The sequence below is a fragment of the Neovison vison genome, chromosome 5 (assembly GCF_020171115.1).
Source record: "Neovison vison isolate M4711 chromosome 5, ASM_NN_V1, whole genome shotgun sequence".
Taxonomy (NCBI): Eukaryota; Metazoa; Chordata; class Mammalia; order Carnivora; family Mustelidae; genus Neogale; species Neogale vison.
Window position 1 is genome coordinate 13,219,855 of NC_058095.1, and position 23,581 is coordinate 13,243,435.

Below are 23,581 nucleotides of genomic sequence, written 5' to 3' on the forward strand. Positions count from 1 at the left end.
GGTAACCTCTGGTTTTTAGAAATTTGGATTATATTAAACTTTTCACATCTTTAAATACTGTGATATTATAGACAAATATTTCTAAATATTCATGACTATTTCCTTACAATAAACCCCTAGAAGTATAATGCCTGAGTCCTAAGGTATATACATAATTACAGCTTTCGATAACTACAGCCAAACGTCCCCCCCGACAGATACTGCCTACATACACTCTGCCAACAATGCTTGCCCATTTCCCTACCCCGTCACAACACTGGTGGTTTTTTGTTTTTTGTTTTCAGTCTTAGCCTATTTTATAAATAAATATCTTGTTGTAGCTCTAATTTGCATGTCTTTGGTTACAGATATTTATGGATTCTTTTCCCTATGTTTATTATCTATCTATTTGTGCACTGAGATGGTAAAGTGAAAATACTTCATTTTTTAGTCTTAGCATTTCATTGAATCAACATGCTAATTTCATAGTATTACTTTAAAACTTAAGAAATTAATGAATTTGTTTAGGGGCACCTATGTGGCTCAATTCATTAAGCATCTGATTCTTGATTTTGGCTCAGGTCATGATTTCAGAGTCACAGGATAGAGCCCCACATTGGGCTCCGTGCTCAGCTCGAGTTTTGAGATTCTCTCCCTTTCCCTCTACCCTCCTCTTGCTCACAAGGTTGTGTTCTCGCTCTTTAAAAACAAATAAATAAATAGAATGTTTTAAAAAAATTCATAACATTGTTCAAAATTAGTTTAGGGACACCTGGGTGGCTCAGTCGGTTGGTTGAGTCGGCCTTTGGCCCAGGTCACGTTCTCGGGGTTCTAGGATCAAGCCCCACATCAGGCTCCCTGTTCAGTAAGGGAAGTCGGCTTCCCTCTCTGCCTCCACCGCTCATGCTCTCTCACCCTACCCCCACCCCAATAAATAACATCTTTTTAAAAATTAGTTTAAGGGGCGCCTGGGTGGCTCACTGGGTTGAACCTCTGCCTTTGGCTCAGGTCATGGTCTCAGGGTCCTGGAATCAAGCCCCGCATCAGGTTCTCTGCTCAGCAGGGAGCCTGCTTCCCCCTCTCCCTCTGCCTGCCTTTCTGCCTACTTGTGTTCTCTTTGTCAAATAAATTGATAAAATCTTTAAAAAAAAAAATAGTTTAAGGGGTGCCTGCATGGCTCAGTGGGTTAAGCCTCTGCCTTCAGCTCAGGTCATGACCGCAGGGTCCTGGGATTGAGCCCCGCATTGGGCTCCCCGATCAGCGGGAAGCCTGCTTCTCCCTCTCCCATTCCCTCTGCTTGTGTTCCCTCTCTCGCTGTGTCTCTGTCAAGTAAATAAATAAAATCTTTTTTAAAAATTAGCTTAAGCCACCTAACATATTTTTAGAACATTTCTCACTTGTCCATTGATGATGTCACTGATTTTGTAAAACAATTACTTTTAAGAGCATTAGTTTAACAAACATTTCATGATGAATCACTAAATTCTACTCCTAAACTGAGTATTACACTATATGTTAACTAACTAAAATTTAAATAAAACCCTGAAACATTAAAAAAAAAAAAAGCCAAACATTTCACTATAACAGTGGCCTATACTAGCTACTATAACATATTTTATTGGTTGTTCAAAAACTTACTGTTCTTATTCACTAAGATTTATTTAACCATGCTCTCAATTTCGTGACAATATAATTAGAGTATAAAATATTTTCAACTAAATAATCAATGCTTATAAAATAAGCCCAGAGGCAGTTTCACCTAATGCCTACACACTTAATGAACCACAAATCTGAGATCTCTTTTAACGTGACTTATCACATATTCTCCAAAGAAGAGAAACTATGCTTTAACAGCATCACTAATCTGACACCCAATGATCTCTTTCAAAGTGCATTATCTCTAGCTAATCTTACATTTTCACCCAAAGATCACTAGAAAATGTCTGATGAAGTAATGCAGCGTCCCTGGGGCAGGGGTGGGGGGGACACCAGCAGGTGTAAAGGCTGAGCACTGTGACCAGCCTGCCCACGACCCCAGCTCCTCAAGCACACAAAACCTATCTGTTATCTTCTTTCTCGGCAGACATTCTCCAAGAGCGGGACGTGTGATCAGTGACAAAACAGGAAATCCAAAGTTCAGAAAAGTCAAAGACACAATTCTCTGCTCTCAGACTTTCAAGTGTGGAGAAAATATGACCACACCAGACACAATGACCACTTTTAAATACCAAACCAATTCCATATGAACAGTTTTCTTTAACTGAAGAAGTCTCAAACTTCAGAAAGAAGTTGCCCACGCAGGGACTATTTTCCCTCTGATTCCCCCGTGGCTAAGGCTGCATTCTTCTAAAAAGGAATAAATAAATAAATACTAATGGACAGGAAGTTGTGCTTCAGGAAACTCGTGGTCTTGAGTTCATTTTTTTTAACACTTAACTGTTACTTTCAGCTAAAGAATACTACAATTTGTCTGCTAGTTATGACAAAATAATAACTGTGTACTTGTGGAAAGGACTCCATAAAATGACATGTGCTTTGGACAGTTATTTAGCAACTTTCTACCTTATCAGTTCAAGTCAGGTTTTTACTGGTTTGGGCCAAAACTTACCCTATAATTTAAGGTGGAAAAAAAAAAAAGAGAGAGAGAGAAAAAATGTTGTCTTTAAAATAAATTATAATAATTACTCACCCATCAAAAAGAATGAGATCCTGCTGTCTGCAATGACAAGGACAGAACTAGAATGTATTATCCTAACTGAAATAAGTCTGTTAGAGGAAGACACATACCATATGATTTCACTCATACATGGGATTTAAGAAACAAAACAGATGAACACAGGGGAAGGGAAGGGAAGGAGAAATAAAATAAGAGAAGAACAGAGAGGGAAGCACACCACAAGAGGCTCTTAACTCTAGGAAATAAACTGAGGGTTGCTAGAGGGGTGGGGGATGGGGTAACTGGGTGATGGGTGTTAAAGAGGGCACCACATGTAATGAACAGTGGGTGTTCTGTGCAAGTGTTGAATCATTGAACTCTACCCCTGAAACTAATAATACAGTATATGCTGAATAAATTGAATTAAAATTTAAAATTTTTTAAAATAAAAATGAATTTAAAAATAAAAACTAAATTATAATTAAAATATAAATGATAATAAACAAAACAAGTAAAAATTAACAAGTCCTTATCACTGATTTGTAATTGAGATGTTCCTCAAGAAATTCAGGTACGAGAATATGAGCGTATGTATGTTACACCTTTAAAATGACAAAGGAACCTCAGCAAAAATACAGCTGCTTATACATTGTAGGTATTCATGAACGTTTAAAAATTAAAATGACAACAATGTCTCTTGCCAGGAAACAAAACCAAAATCTTTCTAATGCTTTTGTCCTACTATGTCTATTGTTCTAAAAATATGCTTACATGGCACATACTCAAAAATGGGCCAGTTACAGAAACAACAGATTCACATTCTAAAGATGAACAAAATTAAATTCAAATACAAAGGTTGATGCCACCAGGGCAGAAAATCATCCAAAAGAGATCACAGACTTATTCGCAAAAATCAATGTCTACAGCCTATAAAGAGAAGGCTACAGGTTGGAGAACTCAAATAACACCATTTGTTTCCTCACATTTAATATTTAAAAAAAAAAAAAAGAGGGAAGATAGAAGTGCATTTACTTGCATTCAAGGCTAAAGACTTCAGACTTCACTGAACTATACAGTATAGGGCCATTCCAATGCCTTTCTATGCCTTCCCCCCACCCTCTTTAGCCTCGGATTTCTCAGTCCATTAGAATACAAGGAACAAACACAAGATTTCTAGATCTCAAAATGTTGGACTTTATTAGTTTCTCTCCTGGCCAAACTCTACTGTGTAGCAAACTGTCAACGACTTTATTGACAATAAATCCTTGAAAACTGATGCTGACCCAACAAACTCCTCCCACCCCTAATCCTGGGGAGAGGCTGGGGCGGGAGGAGGGGGGGGTTGATCAAAAGCCAGAAAACAAACTTCTCCCAAGCAAAGGTGACTCTATTTAGAAATGCAGTTTAAATTCCACGACTTCTTTCATTCATCCACAGGTCAAAATGATCAAAGTGATGAGCTCCCAGAGATAGATCTACTCCCCTTCCAGAGCATAAACATGGACTCAACGTAGTGCTGAATTAAATTAACACCGTACGCCTGAGACACACGCATGAGCTATGAGCATCCGATCATATCCCAAGACAATAGTGTCAACAGGGGCTGGAGGAGCGGAAGAAGGACTCCAGCATCCGGGAGCGGACAGTTACGCCTGCGGTTTGAAGAACCCACCAACTCCATCTTACCGATCAACTCTCTGGGCTGAGCTGTCCTGCTGGATCCATTACACGGAATGTTCTGATAGGGGGTAGATGAGGTGGTGTTTACCCAGGACTCCGGGGATGAAAAGTTGAAAGAAGATTGGTTATTATGGTCCTGAAGCTCTTTACACTGAGCAAGACTGTCTTGAGGAGTGCTTACTTCTTCAGAACAAGGCTGGACTGAGCTAGATGAGATTCTTCTTTGGTACAAGGGCCGACCAGGTCCTCTGGGTTCATACTACACAAAGAAAAAGGGCATTTCATAAATCAGTGAAAGCTACACCACCTCCCCTCTTCGGTACACACAATCGCACTGTATTAAACAGCAATGCTCAAAATACTATCCTCTGTGACGATGACCCCCTCCCTACCACCCTGCCCAGAAAAGCAGCCTGAGCTCTGGACACAGTGTTCAGGAGACCTGGGTTCAAAACTCAGTTCTGGCCCTTAGCAGGCAGTCCTAGGACAACACACGTCTACTTTCTGTTCTCTTATCTGTAAGATACAGAGCTCAACTACCTGTCTTTGGTTCTAAAACTCTATTGCCATCTTAGGTAACATAAGATTAAGAACGAAGAAAGGTATCTGCTCAAATTAAACTACATCACAGTCAACTGAACCATAGCCGCCCTGAACAGTAACCCATTCTCGACTTCTCTCCTGTGCCAAACCTTCACAGCCTCCCGATTTGTTATTTCATAGACTTGATGGCAAGATATGACTCCCCCAACTGCACATGAAGCGCTCCTGATTGGGCTCACTCTCTGCACATCCTTTCACATATAGTCTTCAACTGACACAGAACATTATTTTCTTCAAAAAATTCCTTAAGGGGCACACCTAGGTGGCTCAGTCGGTTAAGCGTCTACCTTCAGCTCAGGTCATGATCTCAGGGTCCTGGGATCCAGCCCTGTCTTGGGCCACACTTCTCCCTCTCCCTCTGCCCCTCCCTTCTGCTCATGTGTGTGCACATGCGCGATCTCTCTCTCCCTCTCTCTCCAGTAAATAAATATAAACTTTCTTTCAAAATTCCTTTAGGGCACCTGGGTAGCTCAGTCAGTTAAGCATCTGACTTGATCTTGGGGTCATGAGATCAAGCCCCGCATTGGAGGAGACAATCTCTTTCCCTTTCCCCCACTTGTGCTGTTGGCCTCTCTCTCTCTCAAATAAAACATCCTTTATACATCTGAAACCCAACTAACTTACTCCTTGTATTTTCTCCTCGCTAAACTGCACAGCCCAGATCCCTTTAATGCTCTCAACAAGAGCCATCAGCCAGCCATTTCAAGATTTTTTTACCATTGCCCATGGACTCTCCGATTCCCTCCTGCCTCACTGCTGTGACCAACACTCCGCCTCTGTCTTGGTGGCAAGGCCGCATGAAGGGCGGTGAGGTCTGCAGCCTCAGCCTGGAGCCAGACTGTTAGACTTCAGGATGCATTTTACCAGCCAGCACTGTCACCTGGGCAAGTGGCCCGACCTCTTGGGAACTTCGTCTGTAAGCGGAGCTTCGTTACCCACCAGACCTACCTCTTAGGACTGTGGTAAGAACTAAATGAGTTCAGCATGCACAGCATTAAGCGCTGTTCCTGGCACATAGGAAGGGTTTGTTGTCATACAAGTGTTTTAACAAACATATAAAGATAAGACCCCACGTGGATCTTAAATGATGGAATGAGACTGACGGACTACTGCACTCCTCTCCCGCCTCCCCAACTGTAACATTTATTATTTAGCTTGTGATCACTATAGCTCTGAGGACTCTGTCTTTTGCCACTGTCCTTAGCAATAATTGGAAATCAGGAACAGGAGATTAGATTACAAAGGAGAGAGACAGAGAGATGAATTAGCACAGTAATCACAGGATGTTTGCTGGGAATATAAAACAGCAGCAAACTGATATTCTCAAGCCAACTAAACAAAAGACACTGGATATAAGCACTGTGAGGGTCAAGTCATCCCAGATGAATCACTAGGATATAAGGCAGGAGAGGGAATGGGCTTGGACTGTCTGCCCTTGTTCAGAAGGCAGGAAAGGACAGGAGGAGAGCAATTTTCTCACTATTAAATGATGAGTTTCAAGATTGTTTCTTCATTTCTAAACTTTAGTTACTGGATGGCGAAGGCAAGAGTTATCCTTCCATCTGGCTAGTTCTTTTTTTGGTATATCTTTATTGCTTTTCTGTCCTTAAGTATAATATCGAAATTCACCTTTAATTTTGCTCTGCTTTAAGAGAATGTTTTCAGTGATCAAGATCATTCTGAATGTGATTCCAGTTTTCTAGAATATAACTGCCACCTGTGAATTTAATCAGCATATTTGATGATTAAATTATGATGTTCAGTAGAATAACCAACCCTCCTAAACTGCTCCACTTTCCCTAGGGCTAGGTAATCCCTGAATGACTGATAACAATAGCCTGTGCAATGTGTCTTCTTTATCAAGGGTTGTCACCAAGATCATCAGCTCCTAGAATCAAAATGAAGTGTTTCTTTGTATCACCATACCCAGAGTATTTAGTAATAAGCCCAGTCACAATCTGCCGGGAATCACATTCTAAAGTCTTTACATGTGAATATGCAAATACAAAACTAAGATCTGTTGAGGCCTCAGAAAGAAGAGGTTATGATAATCAAATATACCCTGGTGATACTGAACACTAAATAACTTATATAAATTTCAGGCATTAGCTTTACAAGACTTTTTGCATTAAATACTAAGCATATGTGTGCTGGTAGTAGAAACAAAACATCTTTTTACAATGAACAGATACACATAAACCACAAAGCTTAAATGAGGAAAACTAAAAATCAGAAAGTGAGGGAAAGCTGAAATCAAAGGAGACAATACTCAATTAAGCTTTTCAGAAAATGTGTATCATTTGTATCATTCAACTGAAATCCAAAAAAAAATCACAGTTGACATGCACAGCAGGAACTGTGGAAGTACTGTGTAACATACTTATTATAAGAGCTCCTAAGCAGCTATTGACAAAGATGAATGTGCAGATGAAATACGAAATTCAATTTCAAATCACATCATAAATATGATTGATCCTTTCTGTCAGAAAAGGAACCCAAACTTGAAATTGTTTTTAAAAAGTCTGCTGGTACACACAGATGAAGGTAATGCATGAAAATATGATTTGCTACTTTTGAATCTATCCTCAAAGGAATCTGAGTAAAGAGAGAGAAATCTTGATGACAAGTGAAAAAATTGGTTCATATACCAAATAAACTACATTTTAGCAGTTCTGTAGTTTTCAGCGTCAGATTTGTACAGTTTTTGTTAGATTTATATCTAAGTATTTCATTTTTCTTTAAGCTATTGTAAATGGTATTGACTTGTACATTTTGGTTTCCAATTATACATTGCTAGTATATAGAAATGAGATTGATTTGTGTGTGTTGATCTTATATCCTGAAACCCTGTTATATTCGTATTAGTAGAGGATTCTTGTTGGTTTGTTTTCTGGATAGATTCCTTGGGCTTTCCCACATTGATAATCCTGTCATCCTTGAATAGGGAGAGTTTTATGTCTTCCTTTCCAATCCCCATGCCTTCAATTTCTTTTTCTTGCCATATTGCTTTGGCTAAGATTTCCAGTACAATGTTGAATAGGAGTGTTGAGAGTGGACATTTTATTTTGCTCCTAGTCTTAGAGAGAAAGTATTCAATCTCTGCCATTAAATATGATGGTAGCTGTAGGATTTTTACAGGTGCTCTTTAACAGGTTGAGGAATTTCTATTTCTAGTTTGCTAAGAGATTTTATACATCACAGATATTATATTATATTAAATGTATGTGGCTTTGTGGGATTTTGGGGGGGTAATATCTTAAAATCTTTTTTTTTTTTAAAAAAAGGACTTGATAAATTATAAAACAGTATTTTTTTTTTTAAAAAAAGGCATGATTCCCAGTTAGTGGGGGAGACTGGCCCAAGACTCCACTAAAATAATAATAAATTAATATAAAGACCCACAACAATCAGGACCAAATGACCAGCATTAATAAAGGACATAATTTCTGGGCTATATGGAGGCTCGATGGAGGAAGAGTATCTGTGAAAGAAGCATGGAGTTAGAGCCACAAACTAAGATGAGAACCAATTCACCCTGCAGAATTCCACAGAGGCTCAAGCCTCAGAAACACCAGCTACCATGAAAAATGAAGGGATAAAATTGGGGGGGGGCAGGTGTTAAATGAAAGTCGGTGCAGCTGAACAGCTGGTCTCACTCTGCATTCCCCCAACCACCAGAGGAATTCAAGCATTAAAAGATCCCCAGGGAAAAGCCTGTCAGGCAGTAAGTCCTGAGACGTGAACAAAACTCCCAAGTCGCTCGTTAGTGACATAGACAATTGACGGTTACTAGACATTTAAGGAGAGTTTTCAGCACAAAAGATGGTCATAGGTAAACAAACAGAAGAAAAGAGAGGCCCAGAGGAAAAAAAATAACAATGATGTTTTACAAATATTTTTGAAATATTATTTTAGTTCTTACTAAAATTCTAAAATAAGACAATAACAACAAACCCTCAACTGGTTTCCTCAAAAAAGGCATTACGTTTATAAAAACAAAAGTAAGACATTATGAAAAAGGAAAAGCTTGAGAATAAAGAACTCCTGGAAATTAAAACATTTGTGGGCTCAAATATAAAATGCAATAGGAGGGTTTGTAGATAAAATTAAATTTTAAAAAATCTTTCAGAAAGTAAGAAAAAATACAAAGATACCAAAATATGACAGGACCAAAAAAGATATGGAGAGTCCAGGAGGTCTAACAAATGCTTTAGAAAGAGACACAGAGAAAAGAGATGATAGAACATTATCAAAAATATAATGTAAGACAATTTCAAAGAGCTGAAGGATATGAGTCTTTCTCTAGAGCACTGCTGTCTGTAAGACCTTTCTGTGATGATGGAGATGTTCTGTACCCTCACCGTTCAGTAAGGTGACCTCTAGCCACATGTGGCTACTGAGCAATTGAAATGTGGCTAGTAGAAATAAGAAACAGATTATTTTATTTCATTTCATCTTAATAATATCTAACCCATCTGGAATTCCTGTAGGTTTTTTTTTTTTTTTAAGATTTTATTTATTTATTTGACAGAGAGTGAGAGATCACAAGTAGGCAGAGAGGCAGGCGGAGAGAGAGGAGGAAGCAGGCTCCCCACTGAGCAGGGAGCCCGATACAGGGCTCAAACCCAGGACCCTGGGATCATGACCTGAGCCAAAGGCAGATGTTTAACGACTGAGACACCCAGGTGCCCCATTCCTGTAGATTTTAACTACAAATAGATCTTGACTTAATTTACCTCTCACATTCTGCGGCTACATCATAATCCAAGCCACCATCATTCCCTTGTCCAGACAACTGACACTCTACATTATTCCTTTTCTGTCATTTTAAAGGAATTATTTTTAAAATAAAATGCATTATCTAAGCATAACTTTAAAAACAACTTTAATGTCAACATTAGGTTTATAAGATTCAATCGTAACAATAGAAGCAAAATTTATCTTAATTTTTCAAACCATGGTAGATTTATCTCGGGGGGGGGGTAATATCCTAAAATCTTTTTTTTTTTTAAAGGACTTGATAAATTATAAAACAGTTTTTTTTTAAACAAAAATACTAAAACCAGGTTTTGTTACTGTTTTTCTTAAAAGAAAGGTATACTGAAATGAATGTGACTTTGTAGCAAAGTGCATTAACATCAATTTAGTTCTAAATAAAGAAAAATACCATCAGAAGCAGCTCACAGGCGAAGGCACTTACAATTTGCAAATCGTATCTTCCCACCAAGCAATATTATTTTCTTACATTCAAACACAAGGTAATAGAGGAGGCACTAGAATGAATGCAATATTACATCTAAGAGAGAAATGTCAGATTTGCTGCTGTGACATTTTGAGCTACCTTGAATCTATCTGGCTCTTGTTTACTCTTCTTGAATATGAAACAGTCAAGTTATCCATTACAGACTGCAACGCCTCCTACAGTGAGAAGTGTCAGCTTAGGTAGGAAATAAATATCCACAGAAGCTTACCTTCAACTCATAACTATTTGTATTTTCTCTGAAGAACCATAATTATCATAATTAAGCAAATTTCCTAGCTTTAAAAAACAAGGTAATGCCAGAGAATTTTTGTTTTATATTTAAAGAACACTGAGAAATGAGGGCGCCTCGGTGGCTCAGTCAGTTAAGCATCCAACTCTGGATTTCAGCACAGCTCATGATCTCAGGGTCATGGGATCCAGCCCTGTGTCAGGCTCGGCACTCAACTCAGAGTCCGCCTGTCCCTCTCCCTCCTCCCATCGCTCGCTCGCTCGCTCTCTCTCAAATAAATAAAATCTTTAAAAAAAAAATTCTGTCTCCCTCTGCCCCTCCCCCTACCATCACTCCCTTTCTTTAAAAAAAAAAAGAAGAAGAAGAAGATTGAGAAGCATAGTACATTTCTCATAGTTAATTTTCTGGTATTTGAGATTTCTGAATAAATCATTTAAACAGTCAAACATTTAGCAGCTGGAACCAGACAGCTTTTAAGAATCAAGAATTTGGCAGGGGGGGGCGAGGAATCAAGAATTCTAAAATGAACCACCCCTCCTCTCATCCTCCCCACCAAAAAGGAAAACCTCATAGAGCCGAAGATTTCATTCTTTGGTTCTAGGAACATAATGTGGTACTTGCCCCCACCACATATCTACCTCATGTAATCGCAATCACTTATTGTCTTCCAGGAAGACACCTAACTCATGGCATAAAAAGCTGAAGAACAGTGTGAAGCCGAGGAGGCCTGAAAGTCTGGAGTCTCAAATCCGCTTTAATTGGTAAAACTGCTTAAGCTGCAAGTCCCTCGTTATCTTGGTGCCTCCATCTCCTTTAAAAAGGAGGAGTAAGAATAAATGCTCTTCAAGGCCTCAACTACTTTCCAAGTTCTGTTTTTGAAAAGAGTCTTCAATAAATCAGAGTCCTTCTCAATGAGAATATATTGTAACTATTTTTTAAAGTAGGCTCCATGCCCAGAGTGAAGCCCAATGTGGGGCTTGAACTTAAACCCCTGAGATCAAGACCTGAGCTGAGATCAAGAGTTGGACGCCCAACTGACTAAGTCACCCAGGTGCTGCTTAACTCTTTTTAATTAAAATGTTCAAACACAGGGGTGCCTGGGTGGCTTAGTCGGTTAAGCGCCTGCCCTCCACTTGGGTCATGATTCTAGGATCCTGGGATCAAGCCCCATATTGGGCTCCCTGCTCAGAGTGGAGCCCACTTCTCCCTCTCAGCTCCCCCACCTTGCTTGTGTTCCTTCTCTCACTACCTTTCTCTGTCATAAATAAATAAAATCTTTAAAAAAAAAAAAAATGTCCACGGGCGCCTGGGTGGCTCAGTGGGTTAAAGCCTCTGCCTTCGGCTCAGGTCATAATCCCAGGGTCCTGGGATTGAGCTCTCTGCTAGGCAGGGAGCCTGCTTCCCTTCCTCTCTCTCTGCCTTTCTTTCCCTACTTGTGATCTCTCTCTCAGTCAAATAAATAAATAAAATCTTGAAAAAAAAAAAAAAAGTCCAAACATAATCCATCAACAACTTTAACAACCATCAAAAATATGCTCTATCTGCTAAAGTAGTTCAAATGTGATACCACATACAAGCATATTTAAGTTATTTAAATCCAAAAACTATACAGCATGCTAACTGACTATAATAAAATGCATTCTGGGCAATGAGTTTAAAATTTCAGTTTTTTTTCCCCCACAGAGGGACATTTCTATGAAATTTACATTGAAAGACAAGGACCCACAGCTATAAATTTCAGAGAAAGCTTCCTTGTCTGGGGAAAAAGAAAAAAAATTCCAACAGAGAACGTCCTTTGGATTTCCACCTATACTTCGGCCCTGTGGGCTAATTAAAGATATAAACCATACTTTCCCTCCCTTCGTCCTTATTTCTTGACCACATTTTGTTTCCTGTTGTTCTGCACTGTTCTAAGTTTCTTTCATGAAGACACTCTTCCTTCTACGTCTGTCTCCTCCCAATCAGATTCTTCCTTTACTTTTAGACGGCAGCCCAACCAATGTCCAACACTCTAGTTTCATTTTAGAGTTCTTGGGTCTAAATAGTTTCATTATTTATTGCTTAAAGGCTCATTTTATTCTGTCAGAGACCCTTGCTTCCTGGTTCAGCATCAACTCCATGTGCATTTGTGTTTACATTCTTGACGCTAAGCTGTGAAACCGTTATGTTGCTAAACAAATGATCGTCATTTTCTAATAAGGCTGGTGCTGATATAGATCTTTCTAAATATCAAAATATAATGCTAAAATCTCAAAAGTATATGTATAAATAGATAACTGGGGGAAAGGTCACAACTAAGTTAATTAGTGCTCTATTTAGAATTATACTATCAAAGCTAATCACTAAGGAAGAGCTAAATGCTCTAGTGAAAATTCCAAGTGTCATTAACTATGGTGCCAGGAACGTTCATTAAAATAGAACTTCTCATTTAAATGATTAGCTTTGATAATTTAAGTGTGAATAGAGGTCTAATTTATTAATCTGCTGATTAACTGTCTCTGTTATGTGCATCAGATGGCTTATTAGATACCATACATTAATGATCTAAGAAGATGGCGGTATTACCACCCGGTTGCACAATGTAAGTCACAAGCTGTCCTCACCCACTTCTAAAGTCAGAACAGGCAGAATGTCCATCAGCCAAGAATATAATCTTCAAGCCACGTTTGTACAAGACTTGGCGCCAGAGAAGGGAACGTGAAGGTGCGGGGTAACCAGACAACATCGAAATCAAAACTACCGACTAACTTCAAAACCAGAGCTCTTTGAAGGAAAAAATGAAAACTAATAGATGAGTCGAAGGTGTCTTTGTTCAAAAACCAACACAGAAGACAAGAGATGTTTCAAAGCAGATTCATCGCAGAGGCACACATGTCATGTCTCAGATGGCATCGGGAAATGCAACGGACTGAACGCTGGTCAAGGTGAGCGGCTTACAAGCATCCGTTCTCATCGGGAGGCCATCACAACAATACCACCGCTGCCATCACAACAACACCACCGCTGCCATCACAACAAGCACGCGGTTTCCAATTCTGAGAGTTTTCCAGCGAAGCTTTTAAAAAAGAATTTCCCACGCATTCCTCATAAGCACTTTTAACCACACTATTTCACGGTGTGTCACATCCTACCTGGCAACATTTGTTCTGTACCAGGATCAGTACGGCTGGTTCTATGTTAAATGAAAGTTTTTAATGTGATAAAACTAAGCCCGCTTAAGAAGAATGAGGATTTGTCCCTCAAAATATAGTAACTGGAAAGTATAATGGGGGAAAAAAAGGATTCCACTCATAATAAAAAACAAGGAACAATCAATGTAAATTTACCCAGGAGTGAAGCTGCTACTGAATTTTACAGTGGAATACTCAGAAAATAAAAAAGGAAGGGAGGGAAAGAGGCGGGGGGGGATTAAAATACTGAAGACTGTACCAATTCCTAAATGAGAGGTTTAAGAAATCTGTAAAGACAAAATTTCCCCTAATTTAAAGCTACACGTTTGATGTAATTAAAAACAAACAACAAAAAAAGGAACAACCCAAGAGAGGTTTTTCTTTGGGTGTGGAGGGCTGTGGGGGGGGAGGAAGAGTTCCCAAAGAGTTATGGTAGAAAAACCAACAAATAACTTCGTTCTTCTGCCCACCCCGGAAGCAGGGGGGAAAACAACGCAGTAAGAAAGACTTTACACTATCAAATTAGAATACTACAAAGCCTTAAAAATTAAAAGAGTTCAATTCTGGTACAGAAAAATAAATATAGCTAGATGAGGAGAAAAACTGAAAGTCTGGAAACAGATCTGAGTGTATACTGAAAAAGAGCGTCCTACTCAGAAGTTAAGTTATAAAGTTGTCATACAAAGTAGGAAATCTCATATAGAAAAAAATTACCCTTGAAAAATTGTGAATCATGCCAAAATTATGGGAAATTGACCCCTTGCAAGCTCCGAAGCCAAGAATTATCTTCTATTGTTTCTCTTTACATTCCGTCTCTCCCCACCCCACAGCGGTTAGCTGACATGCAAACATGATACAGTGCTATGATAAAAGAATTAGTATTGGACAAGAAAGCTACTGTTCTCTTTAGTGACAATGCAGTAATTTAACGAGTATGAAGACAACTGGCTAAATATTTCGAGAAACATTAAATCATAATCCCAATTTATACTGAAATTTGAAATCAAACTGGAGCAACTGATCACTCTATTTCCAATCAGGAATGTCTGTTACCTGTCCCAGGGTAAGGGTGGCACCTCTGCCCTCTGTTCCCTTCTTTATCCCATCATCAGAAAGAACTAGAAGTGGGAGAGGGTGCTGGCACCACTGCCAGACCACAGTGGCCCAGCCTGGCTGAGGGCCAGGGTTTTGGCTGCATTCAAGCTAGGGAAGAAAACCTACTGCATTTAAGACAGACCTAGATGAGAATACTCTAAAAATTTTAAGTAGCAAAAAATACTACAGAATAGGATCAAGATCCCATGCAAGCACCCTGGCCTGAAAGAAAGGCTTGATGGGGTAATAGAAATTAAGGGAAAAAATTGTTTCAATAATGTTTCAACAAATAATCACCTAATGTTCATTTTTATGAATGCTATGAAATAGCATGTTCATCTCTATGAATGCTATGAAAAGCCCAATGTTACAGTAGCTATCTTTGAATAGTAAATTAGATATAATATCTCTAGTTGATACATTTTCCATGCTGGAAAATGGAAATTATTATAAAAAAGAAAATACTAAAGAAACAGACTATGAAAAACCACCTCTGTTCAAGTTAACTGTTAAGCTAACATCTAGATGTTTTCATCTCACATAAGATTAATCAATTAAGGTTTCTAGCAATAGAAGAATTCACAGTACAGAAGGAAATAAGACATTTTTCTAAATCATTAATATAAGAAATTATTTTAAAAGGCCAGAAATAAACACCAAACATATAAACTATTCATTCTGCGAGATGATTCATGCAACATCATTTTGTACCACATAACACACAAAAGTTATCGCAACGCACTTGAAAAACGTCAAAATCTGTAATATTATGGTAGAAATAATATTTTCCTTGTCAAGGTATTCTTTTTCAGTGCTCCAAGTTAGTCATCATTAAGAGAATCTTAGGCATCAAAATAAAGGTGACCAAATAGTTCTGCAAAAGTAATTTCACTCTAAGGACCCAGTGACAATTGAAGGTACTTAGTACTCACACACAGCTAAACAGTAGTATCAAATGTTAAGAGCCTGAAGGTAAAAAGAACTTAAATTCCAAAACTAAGTAATACTTAAATACATCAAAGATTAAAGTACATTATTCAGTATTGAGTATTATACGGTAAAGTACAAATCTTTATAGAACCCTATAAAGCCTTTGGCACATTGTCTCCTCCACATATTATGAATTCATTTGGCAAGTTAAATAAATATCATCATAAGAGGGCCCCTGGGTGGCTCAGTCAGTTAAGTGACTGCCTTCAGCTCAGGTTATGATCTCAGGGTCCTGCAATCAAGCCCCAAATGGGGCTCCCTGCTCAGCGGGGAGTCTGCTTCTCCTTCTCCCTCTGCCCCTCCCCAGCGCTTGTGTGTACATGCTCTCTTTCTCTCACAAATAAATAAAAATCTTTTTTTAAAAAAAATCACAAGAGGTATTGGTACAAATGGTGGAGGTAAGTAATTCCAAAGCCCATCACTCCATAAAGCAATGAAAAAATTGGCAAAACTGTCACCATCAACTTTCTTAAATTCAATAAATTAAACCTTACAGCAACCAAGAGAGCAGTTCATCAAGAAAAATGGAAAATTAGTAAGTATAGTGAGCTCTCTGGTATTTTAACTAATTCTGGTTCCCAAACCCTTTCCTCCAGCTCAATGGTGGCCTTGAATATAAGTAAGACCTGGCACTTCCAGCACCAGGACCAGAGGGTGCAGAACAGGCTTCATTCTCAAAGACGTGCTATTCTTTGTTGTGACCTGGTGGTCCCTGGAAGACTGGCTCAAAAACCCTTGCCCTGTCTTGTCTGAGAACTCCACCAGCACTAAGAGGGCCGGATCAAAAACATTCATAGGCAAAGGTTTTAGCCACTGCTGCCTGACACAAAGGACTAACAGCTGGACCGAACAGCAGACTAACCAAAAGCTTCAGAGGAAAGGCGAGGAAATGAGACGCTTAGGAAGTAAGGGCTTTCAGGAGCTCTGACACATCCCTGGGAATCTAAAAGGCCACACACATGCTGTGTACCTGCTCAGAAAAGACCTGAAAAGTTCCTACCTCTGGCTGATCTGGAGGCTCTGCAGAGGCAGGAAGCTAGGACTAAGGCGAAGATGTAAACTGCCTGGCTGAGTGTGGGGGTTGCACCCAAATGCACACTCAGACGCTTCTGCAAAAACTGGGCCATGTCTTTAGTCCTGGGCATTTAAGGGCATCTCTGCGTGATGATTAGTTGACCATGAAGCTAACAGCATAAAGACTTCAGAGGTGACACGTGACAACCACAAACTTTAGAAAATTGGTTCAGGGGGCGCCTGCGTGGCTCAGTGGGTTAAAGTCTCTACCTTTGGCTCGGGTCATGATCCCAGGGTCCTGGGATTGAGCCCTGCATCTGGCTCTCTGCTCAGCAGGGAGCCTGCATCATCTCCCACCCCGCCCTGCCTGCCTCTCTGCCTACTTGTGATCTCTGTCTGTCAAATAAATAAATAAATAAATATTTTATTTATTTATTTGACAGACAGAGATCACAAGTAGGCAGAGAGGCAGGCAGGGAGAGAGAGGAGGAAACAAGCTCTCTGCAGACAGCCTGATATGGGGCTCGATCCCAGGACCTGGGGATCATGACCTGAGACAAAGGCAGAGGCTTTAACCCACTGAGCCACTCAGGCACCCCAAAAAACCAAAATATTTTAAAAAATAATAAAAAATAAATATGTAATTGGTTCGGAATTTTTAATTAATTTACAATTATTTTTTATATGAGATCAGAAAAGTCACTAAACAAATGACAACCAAATCCAAAAACAAAGGAATGAAAAAAGAGATCACATGCAAACTGAAACAAAAAGAGCTGTGGGGGCTAAACAAACATCTGAAACAAACATATTCAAGACAAAAACTGTTGTAAGAGAGAAAGGAAATCATGTAACGATAAAAACACCAATCTGTCAAGAAGACCTAACAATTATAAACATGTATAAACCTAACCACAGAGCCCCAATATACATGAAGCATAAACTGACAGAACTGAAAGGGAGAAACAGAAGATTCAACATTAGCAGTTGAGAGATTTCAACACCCTACCTTCAGTAGTAGATATAAAACCTAGACAGAGAGTGATCCAAAGCAAATGGAAAATTTGAAAAATACAAACCAAACAGACCTAACACAACTATAGAACATTCCAACCAACAAGAACAAAATACTCATGGTTTTCCAATGCACCTGAAACATTCTCCAAGAAAGACAGTATGTTGGACCATAAAACAAATCTCAATAAATTTTAATAGATTAAAATTACAGAAACTATCTTCTCCAACCACAATGGAATGAAATCAGAAATCAAAAACACAAGGACATTTGAAAACCTCACCCTTGATATACTTGCTTTTCTCTAATTTACCAAATAAGTACTTTAAACATTATACTTGAGTTCTGGCCAGGGCAATTAGGCAAGAAAAAGAAAACACAACCAGATTAGAAAGGAAGAACAAAGATATATTTGCAGACATTTTCTTCTATACGAAAAAAAAAAAATCCCAAGGTATCCACAAAAAATCTATTAGAGCTAATTAACAGTTCAGCAAATTTCCAGATATATAATAAATATAATTATATTTCTGTACACTAGTAATGAACAATACAAAACTGAAATTAAGAGAACAATTCTGTTTATAATTGCAGTTAAAAGAGTAAACTACTTCAGGATAGAAGTGTGAGACTTATACTTGGACAATAACAAAATGCTGTTAAAGAAAAATTTTAAAGGACCTAAATAAATGTAAAGATATCCCATGTTCAGGTACCAGAAGGCTTAATGTTGTTAAGATGACAATAATCTTCAACTTAATCTACAGATTTAAAGCAATCTCTCTTAAAATTCCAGCTAGTTTGGGGGGGTTTTTTTTGGCAGAAATTTACAAACTGATCTTAAATTTCATATAGAAATTCAAGAGACCCAGAACAGTCAAAACAATCTTGAAAAAGAACAAAGTACAAAACCATACTTCCAAATACAAAACTCACTACAAAGATACAGTATACAAGATAGTGCAGTAGAGAATAAGGACATCAACAATAATGAACAAATTGAAAGCCTACAAGTAATCCCAAACATCTACAGTTAACTGATTTTTGACAAGGTTGCCATGACCATTCAATGGATGAAAAATCTTTTCGATAACTGTTGCTGAGAAAACTGGATAACCAACATGGAAAATAATGGATCTGTCATCACCTTATATAACACACAAGAACTAACTCAAAAAGGGTCATAGAACTCAATGTAAAAACTAAAACTATGAGATTAAGGAAGGTAGACATACATCTCCATGACTTTGGATTAGGCAACAGTTTCTCAGGTATGACATCAAAACCACAGTAACAAAAACAGCAACAATGACAAAAAACAGATAAATTGGACTTTTCCCAAACTAAAAACTTTTGTGTATAAAAGGATACTATTAAGAAGGTGAAAAGACAAGCTTACCGAAGGAGAAAATACAGCAAATCTTATGTGTGATAAGAATCAAGTACCCAGAAGGTATCTAGAACCTCTTACAAAGCTCTGTAACAAAAAGGCAACCAACCGTTTTTTTTTTAAATGGATAAAGGATTTGAATGTACATTTCTGCAAAGAAGATACACATACGGTACCGCTCAGCATCATTAGTCCTTAGAGAAATGCCTATCAGAGCCACAGAGATAGAACTATACACCCACTAAATGGCTATCATTTTTTTTTTAAAAAGGAGATACTGGAACCTCATACAACACTACTGGGAATGTAAAAATGGTACAAGGCCCTGTGGAAAACAGCCTGACATCTCCTCAAACATAGAGTTACCAGACAACCCAGAAATTCCAGGTACATAAATAAAAGAACAAAAAATAAGCTTTCACACAAAAACTTGTTCGGTAGCACTACTCGTAATAGCAAAATAAGAGAAACAAATCAAATATCCATCAATCAATGAAGAGATAAACAAATGGTGGCAAATCCATCAGTGGAATATAACTCAGGCATGAAAAGGAATGAAGTACTGACACGTGCTACAATGGGCACGAGCTTCAAAAACATGCTAAAGGGAAAAGCCAGACCCAGAAGGCCACATTTTGGATGATTCCAGTTATATAAAATGTCTCCACAGAGACCGACAGTAGATTATGAGTTGCTAGGGATGGGAGGCAGGGAGGATTAGGGAGCAACTACTTAATAGTTACAGGTTTCTCTCTGGGTGACAACAATGATCTGGAATTAAGAGAGCAGCTACATGACATTGTATATCTATTAAAACCCACTAAATAGTACCTTAAAATGGTCGAAATGGTGAATTTTTTGTTATATGAGTTTTATCAGAAATAACTACACAGGTAAATATAGAAAACACCATCTAAATGAAAATTACATTACCACTTAGCTGTTAAGCCCCTCTGTTATAACTTGAAATGTCAGATATGTGTCAAATCTTTAAAAGTATGGTTCCAAATTTCTAGATCCCCACAATACATATATACAGATACCAATTCATTTTATGCTTACAATTTGTATTAGGAGCCCAAGGTGGCAGGTAAGTTGTTTGCATGACAGTTATTAAACCAGATGAGGCAAACAATACCTACTGGAACTACATGAACAAATTACCTCCAAAACTCTACAAATAAGATACAGAACCATCCCTATCAAAACCTGACTTTTTAATCAGCAGGTACAGCAGAAAAATCTGCAAAACACAAGAATTATTTTTAAAAGCCTTTAGAAATCAACAAGGAACAGCCAAAATAAAGCTAATGTCAAAAAGATATCTTTCACATATCAAAGTTGTAAATGTTTACCCCATTTTAATAAGAAGACAAGTGTGATTGATAAGGACCACAACCAGCTTTCTACATTCCCATCTTTAATCACTGCAAACTTAAGGGGACCAGCTAGACAACACGTTTATAGTCTACATCAGTGGTACCATTTTGAAAGATTTATACCTGGGATTAGTAGGATTTTCATATCAGTGAAGGTCCATATAGATGCTCCCTAGAAATACCTAACTATTTTAAGATAAAAATCCAGTTTACCTTAAAATGCCTAGTTGAGCAGAGTGGATTCCACGTTAAATACACCGCCCATTCTGACACGCAGGAATCAGTACTAACACTTCTCAACTGCCCCAGGTTAAGTGAGAAAGCACCAGAGTGAGTGCCAGGAGAAGCACTGCACTAGGAATTCACCCCTGGCTGAAAAAGCCAGCGTCTACTTAAGGCTTAATTAACACATTTATAACTGACAAATGTAACTTAAGTAAAAAGACGAATCACCAGAAACCATTTGCCCAGATTAGACTGAACAAAAGGCTGCCTCCTCAGGTCAATCAGATGTTGAATGTTCTAAAACAGCAACAAAAGAATCTAAGGGGCATGTTTCAACAATAATGACGATTCTACAAAGCCTGAAATACCACAATAAAAGGAGAAATTAAAATAAATTCCAAGAAAAGATTATCTTGAAAAGACTTTTAAATTCAGTAAGACCTGTTCACCATTCTCATCAAATCAATATATATGATTACTTTTCACAAAAATTTAATCCCAAAAGGAAAAAAAGGAAAAGAAAGACATTTACCTCTTCTAAGCTAGGGAGCGAAGAAGAAGATACTGTTCGAGATGACAATGGGTGAAATGGCTCTTGACCAATAGCATGTTGATGATTCTGTATTTGTACAAAAGGGTTTTGCGGTGGCCTGTGCGGCAATGGAGGTAGGCCATAGGGAAAACCCGGCCCCATTAGGTGATTCTGTTGTAAGTTAGCAAAAGTCCATGCTCCGTCAGGTGCCAGGTATTTCAAGGGAGGAGGGGCAAGGTGTTCAGATGGCAACGAGAAAGGCGAGCTGAATATCTGGGGCGGTAGGCGCTGTGGAAATGCTGGGTTGTTGGCTACTTCAATGTCTCTGCTGTTGTCATTAAAGTTAGAAAAGTGGCTACTGTGGTCTGTGCTGGATGGGGGAGATGGGACTGCTGGTGGGCTCCTAGTCTGAATTTGTCTATATTGCAAAAGTCTTGATTGAGGTGGTGGCATTTCAGCTAGTTCCCGTGTTTCACTTTGATCACGATTAGACAGTTCTCTGATTAAGTCTTGAAACCTACATAAAGACGATGAAATATGAGGAAAAGAAAACAAAAAAGCTCTGTCACATCAAGGAGAGCTTTAGTCAACTACACATGTTAATTTTTACAGACAAATCAGAATACTTTGTTAGAATTAACATTAATCTCAAAAGTGAGCATCAAGGGCAGTTGGGTGGATCATTTGGTCGGACTCTTTCCTGGTTTCAGCTCAGGATCTCAGGATCAAGCCCCATGTTGGGCTCCACGCTCAGTGTGGAGTCTGCTTGTCCCTCTCCCTCTGCTTCTCCCCCTCGCTTGCGCATGTGGGCTCTCTCTCTCTTCCAAATAAATAAATAAAGTCTTCAAAAAAAAAAAAGTGATCATTAACAGGCAATAGATGCTGAGTGGGAGGCACTAAATATGTCCAAGTACCTGATTTCTTTCTTTTCCCTTGGCATTAAAAACTGTCCTTGTCTCAGGCATCTGGGTGGCTCAGTCGGTTAAGCAACCACCTTCGGCTCAGTTCATGATCCTGGGGTCCTGGGAGTCCCGCATCAGGCTCCCTGCTTAGCAGAAAGTCTGCTTCTCCCTCTGCCACTCCCTGCCTCTTGCTTGCGCTCTCTCTCATTCTCTTTCAAATAAATAAAGTCTTAAAAAAAACCTGTCCTTGCGTCTACATGTCTTTGATAACTGGCGGTTACGAAAAGTCACCATTGTGGTGGGCCTTGTTCAGAGGGATCAGGAAACACTTCACTGCAGTCATATGACACTGGCCATAAAAACAAGTTTGGACTAAGGACTGAACACTCATAAACGTTTACAGTTAAAAAAGACAGAATTCTGTGCAGACAGGGGAAAAAAACTTGATGACACACTTCTCATTTTTAACATTTTTAACTTACTTCTGTGTCCATTCATGTATGACTACTAAGTAGGAAAAACATACAGTGACAGTCTAGTTTTCTCAGGAGAGCCACAAAGCAAGGAGCCACATTAATTTTCAATCCACAACGGACTGTCCATACCCAGATTTGCCCCAGTTACTTCTGAACGATTCTCTATCTTTTAGAGTCAATCATTAGAACTGTGTACCATGTGCCTAGAAGGCCAGCATCCAGCATCTTCGGGACAATATCCCAACTTGAGGCTAAAAGGACGACACCCAAGGAAGAACACAGTGTGTGGGGGGAGGGGGCGTGGGCCACGCTTCCGAGGCTATGTTTACTCTGCCGAAGTACCTGGTGTCTGTGGTTTCTGCTTCATCTTCGGCACTGCCAGGGAGCTTCCACTCTGCTCTCACTGGGGGCTGATGCAATCCAATGGGCGTCTGAGGAAGGTGCTGGAGGTGAGGATGCGGGCGGTGATGGTGCGGGTACGGAATACTGCCCTGACCGAGATAGGCCTGATGCTCGTTCCACTGCTGGAACCGCACTTGCTGCTGCCTTAGTGTTTCTAGAGCTACGCTCCCGTGCATACGATCTGCAAGATATTTGGGAAGAGTTTAAATTTTCACGCCTTTGGGGTTTCGGGTTCATTTGGGGTTTCAAGCTACTCAAGTGTTTTTACAACCAGATTTTCTTCACAGAGACAAAGAAATGCCCACCATTTGGGGTATTTCCTAAATTTGCCCGTAACTAAGGTCACGGTAATGGCGGCGAGGCTCTTCCTTACCTACGTGATCCCGGAGACTGGCATCACCTGGATGCGCGACAGCAAACAGCGTTTGGAACAAGGTTCTGCCTGTCACACTAAGCGACTGATTTTTGCTGCCACTGTTTGAAGAACTGAATCAATCCTGACCCAAATTAATATTGCACAGTACATGCAAATTTAAGGAAATAATCTCTGTCTTTGTCACGTCCCGCAGTGACAGGAGAAC

At 39.1% G+C, this 23,581-nt stretch overlaps 1 protein-coding gene across 4 annotated transcripts in view; it reads right to left on the reverse strand.

Annotated features, from left to right (window-relative positions):
- The window catches only part of HELZ (helicase with zinc finger), a 162,834-nt gene that overhangs the window by 2,917 nt on the left and 136,336 nt on the right, over positions 1–23,581 (reverse strand). For all 4 annotated transcript variants that reach the window (XM_044247592.1, XM_044247589.1, XM_044247591.1 and 1 more), the window contains 3 exons: positions 22,941–23,181; positions 21,221–21,737; positions 4,322–4,574 (listed from right to left, as the gene is read on the reverse strand). In XM_044247592.1, the coding sequence (XP_044103527.1) occupies positions 4,322–4,574; positions 21,221–21,737; positions 22,941–23,181 (1,011 nt within the window). The remainder of the gene's footprint in view (positions 1–4,321; positions 4,575–21,220; positions 21,738–22,940; positions 23,182–23,581) is intronic.